The 16228-nt window shown below is 45.9% G+C and overlaps 1 protein-coding gene across 5 annotated transcripts in view; it reads right to left on the bottom strand.

Moving 5' to 3' along the window:
• LOC121554441 (collagen alpha-1(XXV) chain-like) overlaps positions 1-16228 on the bottom strand; it is a 407556-nt gene that overhangs the window by 39117 nt on the left and 352211 nt on the right. For all 5 annotated transcript variants that reach the window (XM_041868036.2, XM_041868034.2, XM_041868035.2 and 2 more), the window contains exons 19-20: positions 16158-16202; positions 14968-15045 (exon numbers count right to left, since the gene is read on the bottom strand). In XM_041868036.2, the coding sequence (XP_041723970.2) occupies positions 14968-15045; positions 16158-16202 (123 nt within the window). The remainder of the gene's footprint in view (positions 1-14967; positions 15046-16157; positions 16203-16228) is intronic.

The following is a 16228-nucleotide window of genomic DNA, read 5'->3' on the forward strand; positions in this document are numbered from 1 at the left end:
AAGCCACTGGTGACTTTAAATGTGACGATCCCGGCTGTCTGAGTCGGGTCCTGTCTGGTGACTAGTGTTCCTGCTCGTATTCTCCAGTTTCCCGAGGGTTCGGGAACGCTCCGGGGAGCGCTCTGGTTTTCCGCACCTGCATCCCATCAGCAATCTGCACACCTGGTCCTGATCATCACCCTTCTTAGGCTCTGGCCCAACATCCAGTTCCTGCCGGATCGTTAGCCATGAACAGTATGTTGTCAGCGTATCAGTCTCTGAGCCAGTAGTGTTAGTTTTGTTGTTTTGCACCTTTTTGACTTGCTGTGTACTGACCTCCGTTTTGTTCTGTCTGCAGTCTCTCACCCGGAACCTTCACCCAACCTCTGCCTGATGGTCGGCGGCTGCCGAGCCAGTACCGGACCAACCACTGCACCCTCAACAACCCATCCACGCCACCCGCTCTGTTCCCTGGATTATTCAGCTGCACTCGGACTCTATTAATAAACACTCACCTTTGTCTCACGTACCGTGTCCTGGTCTGCTTCTGGGTTCTGGCTTAGTTAACCGTGACAGAACGATCCGGCCAGTAATGAACCCAGCGGACCTGGACTCTGTTCGCCATGCTATTACCCAGCAGGAGAAGATGTTGGGCCATCATAGCACGGTACTACAGGAGATCGCGTTGTCAGTTCGGAACCTTTCTACCGGTCTGACGGAGGTCCAGAACCAACGCAAGTGTCCGGTGGAGGATCCACTACCGGTTTCACCCATCTCGCCTGCCGCTTCTGAAGCTGTGTCCATCCGTGAGCCCAAGGTTCCGACGCCGGATAAGTATGAGGGAGAGCTGGGAAGATGCCGTTCCTTCCTTATGCAGTGTGGACTAGTGTTCGATCTACAGCCCTACTCTTATGCCACAGACAAGGCTAGGATAGCCTTTGTGATTGAGTTGCTGCGTGGTCGAGCGCTGGAGTGGGCTTCAGCCGTTTGGGAACGACAGGATCCCTGCATGGCTTCATACCAGGGGTTCACGGCCGAGATGAGGAAGCTCTTCGACCATTCCGTCCGAGGGAGGGACGCAGCTAGGCGCCTGTTTTCGCTTCGCCAAGGAACTCGCAGCGTGGCCGACTTCGTGATCGAGTTCAAGATGTTGGCTGTGGAGAGTGGGTGGAACGAGGAGTCTCTGCAAGCGGCCTTTTACCAGGGTCTGTCGGAGCAGCTCAAGGATGAGTTGATCTCCTATCCGGAGCCTAGTGACCTGGACAGCTTGGTAGCTTTGTCTATTCGGGTGGATAATCGAGTCCGAGAGCGAAGGAGGGAGAAGCAATGGGTTCCGTCCAACCGATCAGCTTCTCAGGATCCAGTCGGGTCGTCAAACTGCGCGGCTCGCTAAAGTTGGGAGGACTTTTAGCGAGCCAGTTTCGACCTCTCAATACCTCTGTCAGACCCCGTTTCCCGGCTACCCTTAGGAACAGGAATCAGAGCTTAGCGATTAACGCTTTTATCGATTCAGGTGCCGATGGAAGCTTTCTAGATGCCGAGTTGGTGGAACAGCTGGGGCTTTCCAAGGAGCAATTGCCGGAAGCCATTGAAGCTACCACTCTGAACGGCAGTAGTCTGGCACGTATCACGATGAGGACTGAACCGGTTAAGATGCGGTTGTCGGGGAATCATTCTGAAATGATTTCATTCTTCATTCTGCCGTCTTCCCATGTTCCTCTGGTCCTTGGATACCCCTGGCTGAAGGAACACAATCCCACGTTCGATTGGGTGACGGGCAAGGTAACGAGTTGGAGCCTTGATTGTCATGCTAACTGTCTCAAGACTGCCTGCCCCCATTCGGTTCCCAGTCAGGTGATTGAGGCTAAACCCCCAGATTTGTCCCTGGTTCCCGAGACATATCACGATTTGGGGGAAGTTTTCAGTAAGCAGAAGGCTCTGTCACTCCCTCCCCACCGACCATATGATTGTGCCATCAACCTGGTCCCTGGAGCTGTCTACCCCAAGGGAAGGTTATACAGTATCTCCCGACCTGAACGTGAGGCGTTGGAGACCTACATCAAGGAGTCCCTAGCTGCTGGTCTCGTTCGTCCCTCGTCATCACCCCTGGGGGCAGGATTCTTCTTTGTGGGTAAGAAGGATGGCTCTCTTCGACCGTGTATTGATTATCGGGGGTTGAATGACATCACGGTCAAGAACAAGTATCCCCTGCCCTTGATGAGTTCTGCCTTCGACTCCTTACAGGGTGCTACGGTGTTCACCAAGCTAGACCTACGCAATGCGTATCACCTGGTCCGGATCAGAGAGGGGGACGAGTGGTTGACGGGTTTCAATACACCGATGGGTCACTTGAGTATCAGGTGATGCCGTTTGGACTGACCAATGCTCCAGCGGTATTCCAGAGTATGGTGAACGACGTCCTGAGAGATATGATCGGTCTCTTTGTGTTTGTTTACCTGGATGACATTCTGATCTTCTCGAAGGAACCTTCCGACCACGTCCAGCATGTCCGGCAGGTTCTGCAGCGATTGTTGGAGAATCGCCTGTTTGTGAAGGCCGAGAAGTGCGAGTTTCACGCCCACACGACATCCTTTCTCGGGTACATCATCTCCAGGGGAGAGATTAGGATGGACCAGGAGAAGGTTAGAGCGGTTCTGGAATGGGCCCAGCCCGGTACGAGATTGCAGCTCCAGAGATTTTGGGGTTTGCGAATTTCTACCGCCCGATTCATCCGGGATTACAGCCGTGTGGCCGCTCCGTTAACTGCCTTGACTTCCAGCATCAGGACCTTCAAGTGGAATCCGGAGGCGGATCGAGCGTTTCTGGATTTGAAGAGGCGATTCACCAACGCACCGATTCTCTCTCAACCGGACACGGCCCGTCAGTTCGTCGTTGAAGTGGACGCGTCTGATGTGGGAGTTGGCGCCATCCTGTCGCAGCGATGCTCCACGGACAGTAAACTCCATCCCTGCGCCTACTACTCTCGTCGCCTTTCGCCTGCGGAGAGGAATTACGATGTGGGTAACCGGGAGCTTCTCGCGGTGAAACTTGCCTTGGAGGAGTGGCGCCACTGGTTGGAGGGGCGGAGCAACCGTTTATTGTCTGGACGGACCACAAGAATCTTGCTTACGTGCAATCGGCTAAACGTCTCAACTCCCGTCAGGCCAGGTGGGCGTTGTTTTTCGGACGATTCAAGTTTGCCCTGACGTTCCGACCTGGATCTAAGAACGGCAAGGCGGACGCCTTGTCCCGGATGTTCTCCAAGACGGAGGAGAGTGGGTCCAAGACCGAGACAATCCTCCCCGGAACTGCGTCGTGGGAGCAGTTATGTGGAAGATTGAGGAGGAGGTGCTGGCGGCCCTTCGGACTCAGCCCGGTCCCGGTAACGGTCCACCCGGTCGGTTGTTTGTGCCTGAGTCGGTTCGTCCTGCTGTCCTCAAATGGTCCCACGCCAGCAAGATGGCTTGTCACCCTGGCGTGGCTCGGACTATGGCGTTTCTTCGCAGACGTTTTGGTGGCCTGCCATGGCCGAGGATACTCGGGGTTTTGTTGCTGCCTGTCCAGTGTGTGCGCAGAATAAGAGTACCAATCGGCCCAGCTCTGGACTACTTCACCCCCTTCCTATTCCCCGGCGACCATGGTCGCATCTGGCCCTGGACTTCGTCACGGGGTTGCCCGCTTCTGAGGGGAACACGGTCGTTCTGACTATCGTGGACAGATTCAGCAAGTTCGCCCACTTTGTGCCAATTGCCAAGCTTCCCTCTGCCTCGGAGACGTCCGAGATCCTGGTTAGGGAGGTTTTCAGGGTCCACGGTTTGCCCAGTGATATCGTTTCCGACCGTGGCCCTCAGTTTACCTCTGCTGTCTGGAAGTCCTTCTGTTTGGCCATTGGAGCTACGGTCAGTCTCACATCTGGTTTTCACCCCCAATCCAATGGTCAGGCGGAGAGAGCCAACCAGAAGATGGAATCAACGCTACGCTGTCTGGTCTCTTCCAACCCCACCTCCTGGGTCTCTCAGTTGCCTTGGGTTGAGTATGCCCACAATACTCTTCCTACATCTGCCACTGGGATGTCTCCCTTCCAGTGCCTGTATGGCTACCAACCTCCCCTGTTTCCTTCTCAGGAGAAGGAGCTCTCAGTGCCTTCTGTTCAGGCCCATATTCGGCGTTGCCACCGGACCTGGCATCGGGCCAGAAAGGCACTCCTTAGAGTTTCGGACCGGTATCAGCTCCAGGCGAATCGTCGCCGGATTCCCCGCTCCCACCTATACCATCGGAGATAGGGTTTGGTTGGCCACACGGGATCTTCCGTTACGGACTGAGTCTAGGAAGTTGTTACCGAAGTTCATTGGTCCGTTTGTGGTGGAGAAGGTGATCAATCCAGTGGCAGTTCGACTCAAACTACCGAGGACGCTCAGAGTCCATCCCACCTTTCATGTCTCCTGCCTCAAGCCTGTCTTCCTCAGTCCTCTGTTGCCTCCTCCGCCTCCTCCTCCTCCTCCTCGGATGATCGGAGGTGGTCCTGCCTACACGGTGCGTCGCATCATGGATTCCAGACGGCGGGGCCGGGGTTTCCAGTATCTCGTGGACTGGGAGGGGTATGGCCCTGAAGAGAGGAGTTGGATTCCGCGGCGACAGGTCCTAGACGCAGACCTCATCAGTGACTTCTACCGCCTCCATCCTGGCGCTCCGGGAAGTCCGCCCGGTGGCGTTCGTCGGAGGGGGGGTACTGTGACGATCCCGGCTGTCTGAGTCGGGTCCTGTCTGGTGACTAGTGTTCCTGCTCGTATTCTCCAGTTTCCCGAGGGTTCGGGAACGCTCCGGGGAGCGCTCTGGTTTTCCGCACCTGCATCCCATCAGCAATCTGCACACCTGGTCCTGATCATCACCCTTCTTAGGCTCTGGCCCAACATCCAGTTCCTGCCGGATCGTTAGCCATGAACAGTATGTTGTCAGCGTATCAGTCTCTGAGCCAGTAGTGTTAGTTTTGTTGTTTTGCACCTTTTTGACTTGCTGTGTACTGACCTCCGTTTTGTTCTGTCTGCAGTCTCTCACCCGGAACCTTCACCCAACCTCTGCCTGATGGTCGGCGGCTGCCGAGCCAGTACCGGACCAACCACTGCACCCTCAACAACCCATCCACGCCACCCGCTCTGTTCCCTGGATTATTCAGCTGCACTCGGACTCTATTAATAAACACTCACCTTTGTCTCACGTACCGTGTCCTGGTCTGCTTCTGGGTTCTGGCTTAGTTAACCGTGACATTAAAACAGTTAAAGTTTAATGGCTGTTATAGAAAAAACTGAGGATGGATCAACAACATTGTAGTTACTCCACAATACTAACCTAATTGACAGAGTGAAAATAAGGAACATGCATCCTGTTTGCAACAAGGCACTAAAGTAATAATGCAAAAAATGTGACAAAGCAATTCAGTTTTTGTCCTGAATGCAAAGTGTTATGTTTGGGGCAAATCCAATACAACACATTACTGAGTACTACTCTCCATATTTCCAAGCATAGTAGAGTCTGCATCATGTTATGGGTATGCTTGTAATTGTTATGGACAGAGGAGTTTTTCAGGATAAAAAAGAAACTGAATGGCAATAAGCACAGGCAAAATCCTAGAGGAAAACCTGGTTCAGTCTGCTTTTCACCAGACATTGGGAGATGAATTCACCTTTCAGCAGGACAATAACCTAAAACACAAGGCCAAATGTTCCTGAGTGGCTGACTTAAGTCTGCTTGAAAATCTATGGCAAGACCTGAAAGTGGTCTAGCAATGATCAGCAACCAATTTGACAGAGCTTGAAGGAATTTGAAAATATTAAATGGGCAAATGTTGCACAATCCTGGTGTGGAAAGCTCTTAGAGACTTGCCCAGAAAGACTCACAGATGTAGTCACTGCCAAAGGTGGTTCTAATATATTATTAGAATAAAAAAATATATTAGGACCCCCTTTTGCCCTCCGGACTGCCTCAATTCGTCGGGGCATAGACTCTACAAGGTGTCGAAAGCATTCCACAGAGATGCTGGCCAATGTTGACTCCAATGCTTCCCACAGTTGTGTCAAGTTGGCTGGATGTCCTTTGGGTGGTGGACCATTCTTAATACACACATGAAACTGTTGAGCATGAAAAACCCAGCAGCGTTGCAGTTCTTAACACACTCAAAACGGTGCGCCTGGCACCTACTACCATACCCCGTTCAAAGGCACTTCAATCTTTTGTCTTGCCCATTCTCCCATTCACCCTCTAAAGCAGTATCCACACCCACTGGATGTAGTGATCATAATATAATAGCCATATCTAGGAAAACCAGTTCCAAAAACTGGACCTAAAATAGTGTATAAGCGATCATACAAGAGGTTTTGCAATGATTCCTATGTTGAAGATGTGAAAAATATTTGTTGGTCTGATGTGTGTAATGAGGAACATCCTGACACTGCACTAGAATCATTTATACAATGTCTTATTCCAGTTACTAAAAAGCATGCACCCATTAAGAAAATGACTGTAGAGCAGCACCGCCCCCTCAAGATTCTGAGCCTGCATAGCAGGGTTGGTCCTACAAAGTCAGAGCCCCCTGATGGGAGAGCATAATATACAAGGAAATTCTCAAAGCTGCTAATGAGAACCTTGACGACCTTTTACCTAGCCGGTGGGGATTACGGTGGGACAAGAATAGACTGACGAGTTTCAGAAGAAAGTTATTTGTTTCTGGCCATTTTGAGCCTGTAATCGAACCCACAATTGCTGATGCTCCAGATACTCAACTAGTCTCAAGAAGGCCAGTTTTATTGCTTCTTTAATCAGCACAACAGTTTTCAGCTGTGCTAACATAATTGCAAAAGGGTTTTCTAATGATCAATTAGACTTTTAAAATTATAAACTTGGATTAGCAAACACAACGTGCCATTGGAACACAGGACTGACGGTTGCTGATAATGGGCCTCTGTACGCCTATGTAGATATTACATTAAAAATCAGCAGTTTCCAGCTACAATAGCCATAAACAACATTAACAATGTCTACACTGTATTTCTGATCAATTTGATGTTATTTTAATGGACAAAAAAATTGCTTTTCTTTTGAAAACAAGGACATTTCTAAGTGAACCCAAACTTTTGAACGGTAGTGTATATTTGTATTTGTATTTATTAGGGATCCCCATTAGCTGCTGCCAAGGCAGCAGCTACTCTTCCTGGGGTCCAAACATATTAAAGCACTTACATTACATATAAAACAAAATATAAAACAGTACATCATATGACATTATTACACCACTACCTATCTACAATACAAAATGTTTAATACCACCATACAACAATATCACAATGTGTGCATATGCATGTGTCTATACCCTTGTGTGTGTGTCTCTTCACAGTCCCCGTTGTTCCATAAGGTGTATTTTTACCTGTTTTAAAAATCTGATTCTACTGCTTGCATCAGTTACCTGATGTGGAATAGAGTTCCATGTAGTCATGGCTCTATGTAGTACTGTGCGCCTCCCATAGTCTGTTCTGGACTTGGGGACTGTGAAGAGACCTCTGGTGGCATGTCTTGTGGGGTATGCATGGGTGTCTGAGCTGTGTAATAGTAGTCTAAACAGACAGCTCGGTACATTCAGCTTGTCAACACCTCTTACAAAAACAAGCAGTGATGAAGTCAATCTCTATTCCACTCTGAGCCAGGAGAGACTGACATGCATGTCATTAATGTTAGCTCTCCGTGCTGCCCTGTTCTGAGCCAACAGCAATTTTCCCAAGTCCCTCTTTGTGGCACCTGACCACACTACTGAACAGTAGTCTAGGTGCGACAAAACTAGGGCCTGTAGGACCTGCCTTGTTGATAATGTTGTTAAGAAGGCAGAGCAGTGCTTAATTATGGACATACTTCTCCCCATCTTAGCTACTGTTGTATCAATATGCTTTGACCATGACAGCCTACAATCCAGGGTTACTCCAAGCAGTTTATTCTCCTGAACTTGCTCAATTTCCATATTATTCATTACGAGATGTAGTTGAGGTTTAGGGTTTAGTGAATGATTTGACCCAAATACAATGCTTTTAGTTTTCGAAATATTTAGGACTAACATTCCTTGCCACCCATTCCGAAACTAACTGCAACTCTTTGTTAAGCGTTGCAGTTATTTCAGTTGCTGTAGTAGCTGACATGTATAGTGTTGAGTCATCCGCATACATAGACACACTGGTTTTACTCAAAGCCAGTGACATGTCATTAGTAAAGATGGGAAAAAGCAAGGAGCCTAGACAGCTGCCGCCCTGGGAAATTCCTGATTCTACCTGGATTACGTTTGAGAGGCTTCCATTAAAGAACACTCTCTGTGTTCTGTTAGACAGGTAACTCTTTATCCACATTATAGCAGGGGGTGTAAAGCCATAACATATACGTTTTTCCAGCAGCAGACTATGATCAATAATGTTAAAAGCCACACTGAAGTCTAACAAAATATAGTATGTATAAGCTGGAAGTAGAGGCATAAGCGTTGTTGTTCACTAGTTTACTCCAATTAGGGAAGGGGTGGTTGGGTTGGAAAGTAATAAAGGGAAATATATTAAATAAAAGGATATGTATATGTATGTATTTATATGTCTGTATGTGTATATGTATGTACAGTTGAAGTTGGAAGTTTACATACACTTAGGTTGGAGTCATTAAAACTAGTTTTTCAACCACTCCACACATTAATTTTTAATAAACTATAGTTTGGGCAAGTCGGTTAGGACATCTACTTTGTGCATGACACAAGTAATCTTCCCAACAATTGTTTATAGACAGATTATTTCTCTTATAATTCACTGTATCACAATTCCAGTGAGTCAGAAGTTTACATACGCTAAGTTGACTGTGCCTTTAAACAGCTTGGAAAACTCCAGAAAATGATGTCATGGCTTTAGAAGCATCTGATAGGCTAATTGACATCATTTGAGTCAATTGGAGGTGTAGCCATGATTAGCTGTTCAAGAGTCTTATGGCTTGAAGGTAGAAGCTGTTAAGAAGCCTTTTGGACCTAGACTTGGTGCTCCGGTGCCGCTTGTCCTGCGGTAGCAGAGAGAACAGTCTATGACTAGGGTGGTTGGAGTCTTTGACAATTTTTAGGGCCTTCCTCTGACATCGATGCTCTCGATGGTGTAGCTGTATTACTTTTTCAGGATCTGAGGACCCATGCCAAATATTTTCAGTCTCCTGAGGGGGAATAGGCTTTGTCATGCCCTCTTCACAACTGTCTTGCTGTGTTTGGACCATGATAGTTCTTTGGTGATGTGGACACCAAGGAACTTGAAGCTCTCAACCTGTTCCACTACGGCCCCGTCGATGAGAATGGGGGCGTGCTCAGTCCTCTTTTTTGTCCTGTAGTCCACAATCATCTCCTTTGTCTTGATCACGTTGAGGGAGAGGTTGTTATCCTGGCACCACACGGCCAGGTCACTGACCTCCTCCCTATAGGCTGTCTCATCGTTGTCGGTGATCAGGCCTACCACTGTTGTGTCGTCGGCAAACTTAATGAAGGTGTTGGAGTCGTGCCTGGCCATGCAGTCATGGGTGAACAGGGAGTACAGGAGGGGACTGAGCACACACCCCTGAGGGGCCCCCGTGTTGAGGATCAGCGTGGCAGATGTGTTGTTACCTACCCTTACCACCTGGGGGCGGCCCGACAGGAAGTCCAGGATCCAGTTGCAGAGGGAGGTGTTTAGTCCCAGGATCCTTAGCTTAGTGATGAGCTTTGAGGGCACTATGGTGTTGAACTCTGAGCTGTAGTCAATGAATAGTATTCTCACGTAGGTGTTCCTCTTGTCCAGGTGGGAAAGGGCAGTGTGGAGTGCAATAGTCACTCTAGATCCAAACTGTTACAGAGCTATATCCATCCTGCCCTGCCTTTCGAAAGTTTTTGAAAGCCAAGTTAACAAACAGATCACCGACCATTTCGATACCCCATCCTGTTTATCTGTTTAGCCTCAGCCCAAACTTTCGTCGCCATTACCAGTTGTTGTCTTAACCCTCTCGAATAACACCTGTGATTGCGTTATGCCACACTCCCATGTCAATATTCCTAGCCTATTGCTGTTTGGGTTAGTTCTTATTATACAATTTCACTGTAGAGCCCCAAGTTCAGCTCAACCAGCCTCAGAGAGCTCCTTTGTCCCACCCCACATACACGCGGAGAACGGCTCAATCAGTACCTCCAGTGATGCTATCTCTTTCATAGTTACCCAATGCTTAGGTGTACCTCTACTGTACTCACATCCTTCCATATCCTTGTCTGTACATAATGCCCTGAATCTATTCTACAACGCCCGGAAATCTGCCCCCTTTCTCTGTACCCAACGCACTAGAAGACCAGATCTTAAAGCATTTAGCCGTATCCTTATTCTATTCCTCCTCTGTTCCTCTGGTGATGTAGAGGTTAACCCAGGCCCTGTAGCCCCCAGTATCACTCCTACCCCCCAGGCGCTATCATTTGTTGACTTCTGTAACCGTAAAAGCCTTGGTTTCTTGCATGTTAACATCAGAAGTTTCCTCCCCAAGTTTGAGTTATTCACTTCATTAGCACACTCTGCCAACCCTGATGTTCTAGCAGTGTGAATCTTGGCTTAGGAAGGCCACCAAAAATTCAGACATTTCCATTCCGAACTACAACATTTTCCGTCTAGATAGAACTGCCAAAGGGGGCGGAGTTTCAATCTACTGTAGAGATCTATCATACTATCCAGGTCTGTGCACAAACAGTTTGAGCTTCTACTTCTAAAATTCCACCTTTCCAGAAATAAGTCTCTCACTGTTACCGCTTGCTACAGACCCCCCTCAGCCCCCAGTTGTGCCCTGGACACCATATGTGAATTGCTTGCCCCCCATCTATCCTCAGAGTTCGTACTGCTTGGTGACCTAAACTGGGATATGCTTAACACCCCGGCCGTCCTACAATCTAAACTAGATGCCCTCAATCTCACACAAATTATCAAGGAACCTTCCAGGTACAACCCTAAATCCGTAAACATGGCTACCCTCATAGATATCATCCTGACTAATTTACCCTCTAAATACACCTCCGCTGTCTTCAACCAGGATCTCAGCGATCACTGCCTCATTGCCTGCGTCCGTAATGGGTCCGCGGTCAAACGACCACCCCTCATCACTGTCAAACGCTCCCTAAAACACTTCAGCGAGCAGGCCTTTCTAATTGACCTGGCCCGGGTATCCTGGATGGATATTGACCTCATTCCGTCAGTAGAGGATGCCTGGATGTTCTTCAAAAGTGCTTTCCTCTCCATCTTAAATAAGCATGCCCCATTCAAAAAAGTCAGAACTAAGAACAGATATAGCCCCTGGTTCACCCCAGACTTGACTGCCCTTGACCAGCACAAAAACATCCTGTGGCGTACTGCATTAGCATCGAACAGCCCCCACGATTATGCAACTTTTCAGGGAAGTCAGGAACCAATATACACAATCATTTGGGAAAGCAAAGGCTAGCTTTTTCAATCAGAAATGTGCATCCAGTAGCACTAACTCCAAAAAGTTTTGGGACACTGTTTCCTTGGAGAATAAGAGCACCTCCTCCCAGCTACCCACTGCACTAAGGCTAGGAAACACTGTTACCACCGATAAATCTATGACTTATGGCCCAATTTTGACATTTATTTTGAGTTATTTTGAGGGGACAACAAATGTACACTGTTATACAAGCTGTACACTCACTACTTTACATTGTAGCAAAGTGTAATTTCTTCAGTGTTGTCACATGAAAAGGTATACTCAAATATTTTGACTCTGTCAATCACCGCATTCCTATTGGCAGACTAAATAGCCTTGGTTTCTCAAATGACTGCCTCGCCTGGTTCACCAACTACTTCTCAGAAAGAGTTCAATGTGTCAAATCGGAGGGCCTGTTGTCTGGACCTCTGGCAGTCTCTATGGGGGTGCCACAGGGTTCAATTCTCGGGCCGACTCTATGATGTCACTCTTGCTGCTGGTGACTCTCAGATCCACCTCTACGCAGACGACACCATTTTGTATACATCTGGCCCTTCATTGGACACTGTGTTAACAAACCTCCAAACGAGCTTCAATGCCATACAACACTCCTTCTGTGGCCTCCAACTGCTCTTAAACGCCGGTAAAACTAAATGCATGCTCTTCAATCGAACGCTGCTTGCACCCGCCCGCCCGACTAGAATCACTACTCTCGGCGGGTCTGACTTAGAATATGTGGACAACTACAAATACCTAGGTGTCTGGTTAGACCGTAAACTCTCCTTCCAGACACACATTAAGCACAGAGTAAGAAACCGAACCAGTTCTTGGTTCTCTCCTGAATTGTCAGGTCTTTTTCTGCAAAAGAATCGGGCCTGGGCCTTGGCGAGGAAAACAGGTACTCCAGCTGATTGGCTGTTTTTTAGGCAATTGAGAAATAAATGTACTGCAGCTGTCAAAAAGGCTAAATCAAATTACTTCCTTAATGCTATGACAGATTCTGCAGGAGATCCTGCAAAATTCTGGAAAACCGTTAATTCACTGAAACGCGGGAATTCTGCTGTTTCTCTTCCTAAGCAAATTATCTCAGACTCCTGTATTCTAAGTGAAAAAAAAAAGATATTTGTGATGCTTTTAATAAGCATTTAATCTCTGCTGGTTTTTTATTTGAAAAGAAAAGTGGCCATTGTGGTACTGGCCAGTTAGTTGATTTTTCGTCTTGCTTTTCAACTGTTACTCTGAAAAATGGTAACCCTGTTTTTAGTGTCCAGAAAATAACTGAAGCAGAGGTTCTAGCTGCCCTGTGTGCCATTGATACTAAGAAATCCTTAGGCGCTGACAATTTAGACCCGTACTTACTTAAGTGTGCTGCACCTATCATTGCTGGTTCAGTGACACACATTTTTAATCTAACATTAAGCACAGGAAATATCCCTAAGGTGTGGAAAGCAGCTTTTGTTCTGCCATTACATAAGGGAGGTGACGGTATTGATTTGGATAACTATCGACCCATCTCTAGGCTCCCTTGTCTGGCAAAGATCCTAGAATCTATAGTCAACAAACAGTTACAATCTTTTCTTTCTGTTAACAGTATTTTTAGCCCCAATCAATCTGGTTTTAGATCTAAACACAGTACCACATTGGCCACTATGCTTGTTGTAAATTATATTGCAAATGCCTTAGATGATAGAAAGCACTGTGCTGCGTTGTTTGTAGATTTGTCAAAAGCTTTTGACACTGTAGACCATGCTATCCTTTTGAGTAAGCTGTCATCTATAGGACTGGGCACTGATGCCTGTCGATGGTTTTATGACTATTTTAAAGATAGAACTCAGGCCGTCATGGTCGACGGGGTCAAGTCTGACCCCTTACAGTTACTTAAAGGGGTCCCTCAGGGTTCAATAATTGGCCCACTATTGTTCTCACTTTATATAAACAACATTGGTGATGATGTCAGATATTGTAAATTCTATTTATATGCAGAAGACCCGTAGATCTCTACATTACTCCCTTTTTGTTTACTAGGCCCTACTTCATAAACTTCTGTCTTATCTAACTTTGCTGTTGAAGTATAGACACCTGAGTTTCCTAACCCGTTCACAGGATTGTTTAACTCTTGAGGTCCCTAGGGTCTCCACCGAGCTAGGTAAATCTAGCTAGGGACATAATGCACTGTGTTGCTGGAACAAAATTCAAAATACATTTCATCTTGATGTTCTAGTGCCGTTCGGGCAATTTAAAGTATTGATTGGGGACTTATTTGTGGAGGAATGTAACAATTTTTCTGGGTGATTTGTGATGTTTTATTTATGCTTCCCATGACTGTATTTTGTATTTTAATGTAAAAGAGACCTAGGTCTCAATATGTTTTCCCTGTTAAAATAAAGGCAAAAAAAATAGAGAATACAGAAACCAGGTACCCTCTCTCTATATGTACACATATTGAGTATCTAATGGGAATCCGGAATAAAATATAAAAATATAAATGGCACACATACACAATACATGTCTCAATTGTCTCGAAGCTTTAAAATCCTTCTTTAACCTGTCTCCTCCCCTTCATCTACACTGATTGAAGGGATCCTAGCTTTCACCTGGATTCACCTTGTCAGTCTATGTCATGTAAAGAGCAGGTGTTCCTAATTTTTTGTACACTCAGTGTATATTAATGTTTTATTTTTCATGTTTGTTTTTTACAAATGTTAGTATTTTTCTTCCACTGACAATACAGAGTATTTTAATCCCACTTTGTAACATAACAAAATGTGGAAAAAGTCAAGCGGTGTGAATACTTTCTGAAGTTCACTGTAGTTAGACACAATAATACAAAAGTCAATATCAGCATGTGAAGTAGCTAGTTAGCTGTACAATTGCCTAAACAAACTGCACTATTAATTTAGGAGTCCACAATCTCACCATGTTCAACCTGCAGATCGATGTGCCTGGACTGAAGAGGCAGACAAATGGCAGAAATATGGTGGACCCTCTTTTAAATTACATATTTCTCGAGGTAGGAATATCGCAAAAACATTAGAGAGAAGACAACCTCCCCCGTTATGACATTGGCCAGGATTAAAATATGACATGTATGCGTGGTCCTCTGTAGCTCAGCTGGTAGAGCACGGCGCTTGTAACGCCAAGGTAGTGGGTTCGATCCCCGGGACCACCCATACACAAAAAATGTATGCACGCATGACTGTAAGTCGCTTTGGATAAAAGCGTCTGCTAAATGGCTTATTATTATGATAGACGTTTTCGCGCTCTAAAAGTCTTATTCCTATTAACTTCCAGTGTAGTGAAAGCGGCTTTATTGCATTGGTACGTCATACCGGCCAAATTTCTGCCTGCTTGAGCAGCAATAGCTCAGATACATATGAAAACATGAAATTACCCTGGGAATCAGTAGAACATTGCTCAGAGAAGCACAAAAACAATATAACATTCAAAATGGGTGAATCTTTCCTTAAAGCTGGAGACCATGGTGTTTCTGACCTGTAAAGCCTCTTGGATGCTCCCGTTGTAATCAATGATTTCAGTGGCTCCTTGGTCACCTTTCTGCCCAGGGGGTCCCTGTGTGTGGATAACATTTAGATGTTAATTAAAATCCATGGAATAAAGGGCTCGAGTTCAATATAATTAAACACAAAAACAATGTTTTAAAGGCTTTGTATACTCAAAACAATCTATTCGTATTTAGTTCATTTGTCCACCATTAATACAATCCCCAGAACTATTTGCATGTCAAAAAACGCATCATCACAGTTTTTGCTCTGTTTTGAAGGTGCTCTATTTTGAAGGGGGGGTGTTGTATTGTATTTTGTTCATTTATTACTTATATGAACAAAATACAAAACATAGTTTTGAGTGAACTATCCCTTTAAGTTAGAAATTTGGCTGGTCTGAAGCCCCCCAAAAAAGAAGGAAATTCACATGAGCAACACAAGGCCTAAATGCATGCACTGCCAACATTTTACAGCACACAGCTCTGACCTACTACAGTAGCTATAGTATGCTGTTGACAATAGGCCTATATAGTTATCAGGTGCCTGCCTAATTACTATATTTGCTTTAGGATAATACCAGGATGCTTCTTAGGTTGACAGAGGTAATAATTGAATATCAAAATGATTATTCTAAACATTTATTAGATCTCCTCAACTAAATGAAATCCATCTCAGAGGATTTGCATGGTGGAGTTTAACATTACATTTCCCCATAACTTATTTAATTTAATTGCATAGTCAAACAAGTTTGTGCCCATGGATCTAAGTCTGCAGTAATAGAAACAGATGCCAAATCATCTTTTGGTCCTCTTTATCAAAACATTGACACCTCTGATAGTTAAATCAGTCAGAGCAGGATACATGTATAGTAGATAATGTAATACATTAGTGTACAATACCATTAGTGCCACTAGTGCAACACTTCCCTCTGGTGGATACTAAGCTTTTAGTCCCACATTTCATTTACTATGCACAAGTGGGAAGAGCAACTCAAAAAGTGCATTGTTCATTGTTTTTGTATACAAAGTTGTGTGTAATAGAAATGGTGTCAATATGACATGTGAGGGTGAACAATGTCCTCTAGTGTTTATTGAGTATTCAGTGCCCTACTAGTAACAAGTGCAACTTTGCTGATATATTATGTCGTTTTATTTTTTACATTCTGTTGAGTGCACTCACCCTTGGTCCCATAGAGCCCAGGTCTCCCTTGTCTCCTGTCTCGCCCTAAGTTAGTAAGAAAAGGCTGTAAG

This window comes from Coregonus clupeaformis, unplaced genomic scaffold (genome assembly GCF_020615455.1).
Source record: "Coregonus clupeaformis isolate EN_2021a unplaced genomic scaffold, ASM2061545v1 scaf0003, whole genome shotgun sequence".
In the NCBI taxonomy this organism is placed as follows: domain Eukaryota; kingdom Metazoa; phylum Chordata; class Actinopteri; order Salmoniformes; family Salmonidae; genus Coregonus; species Coregonus clupeaformis.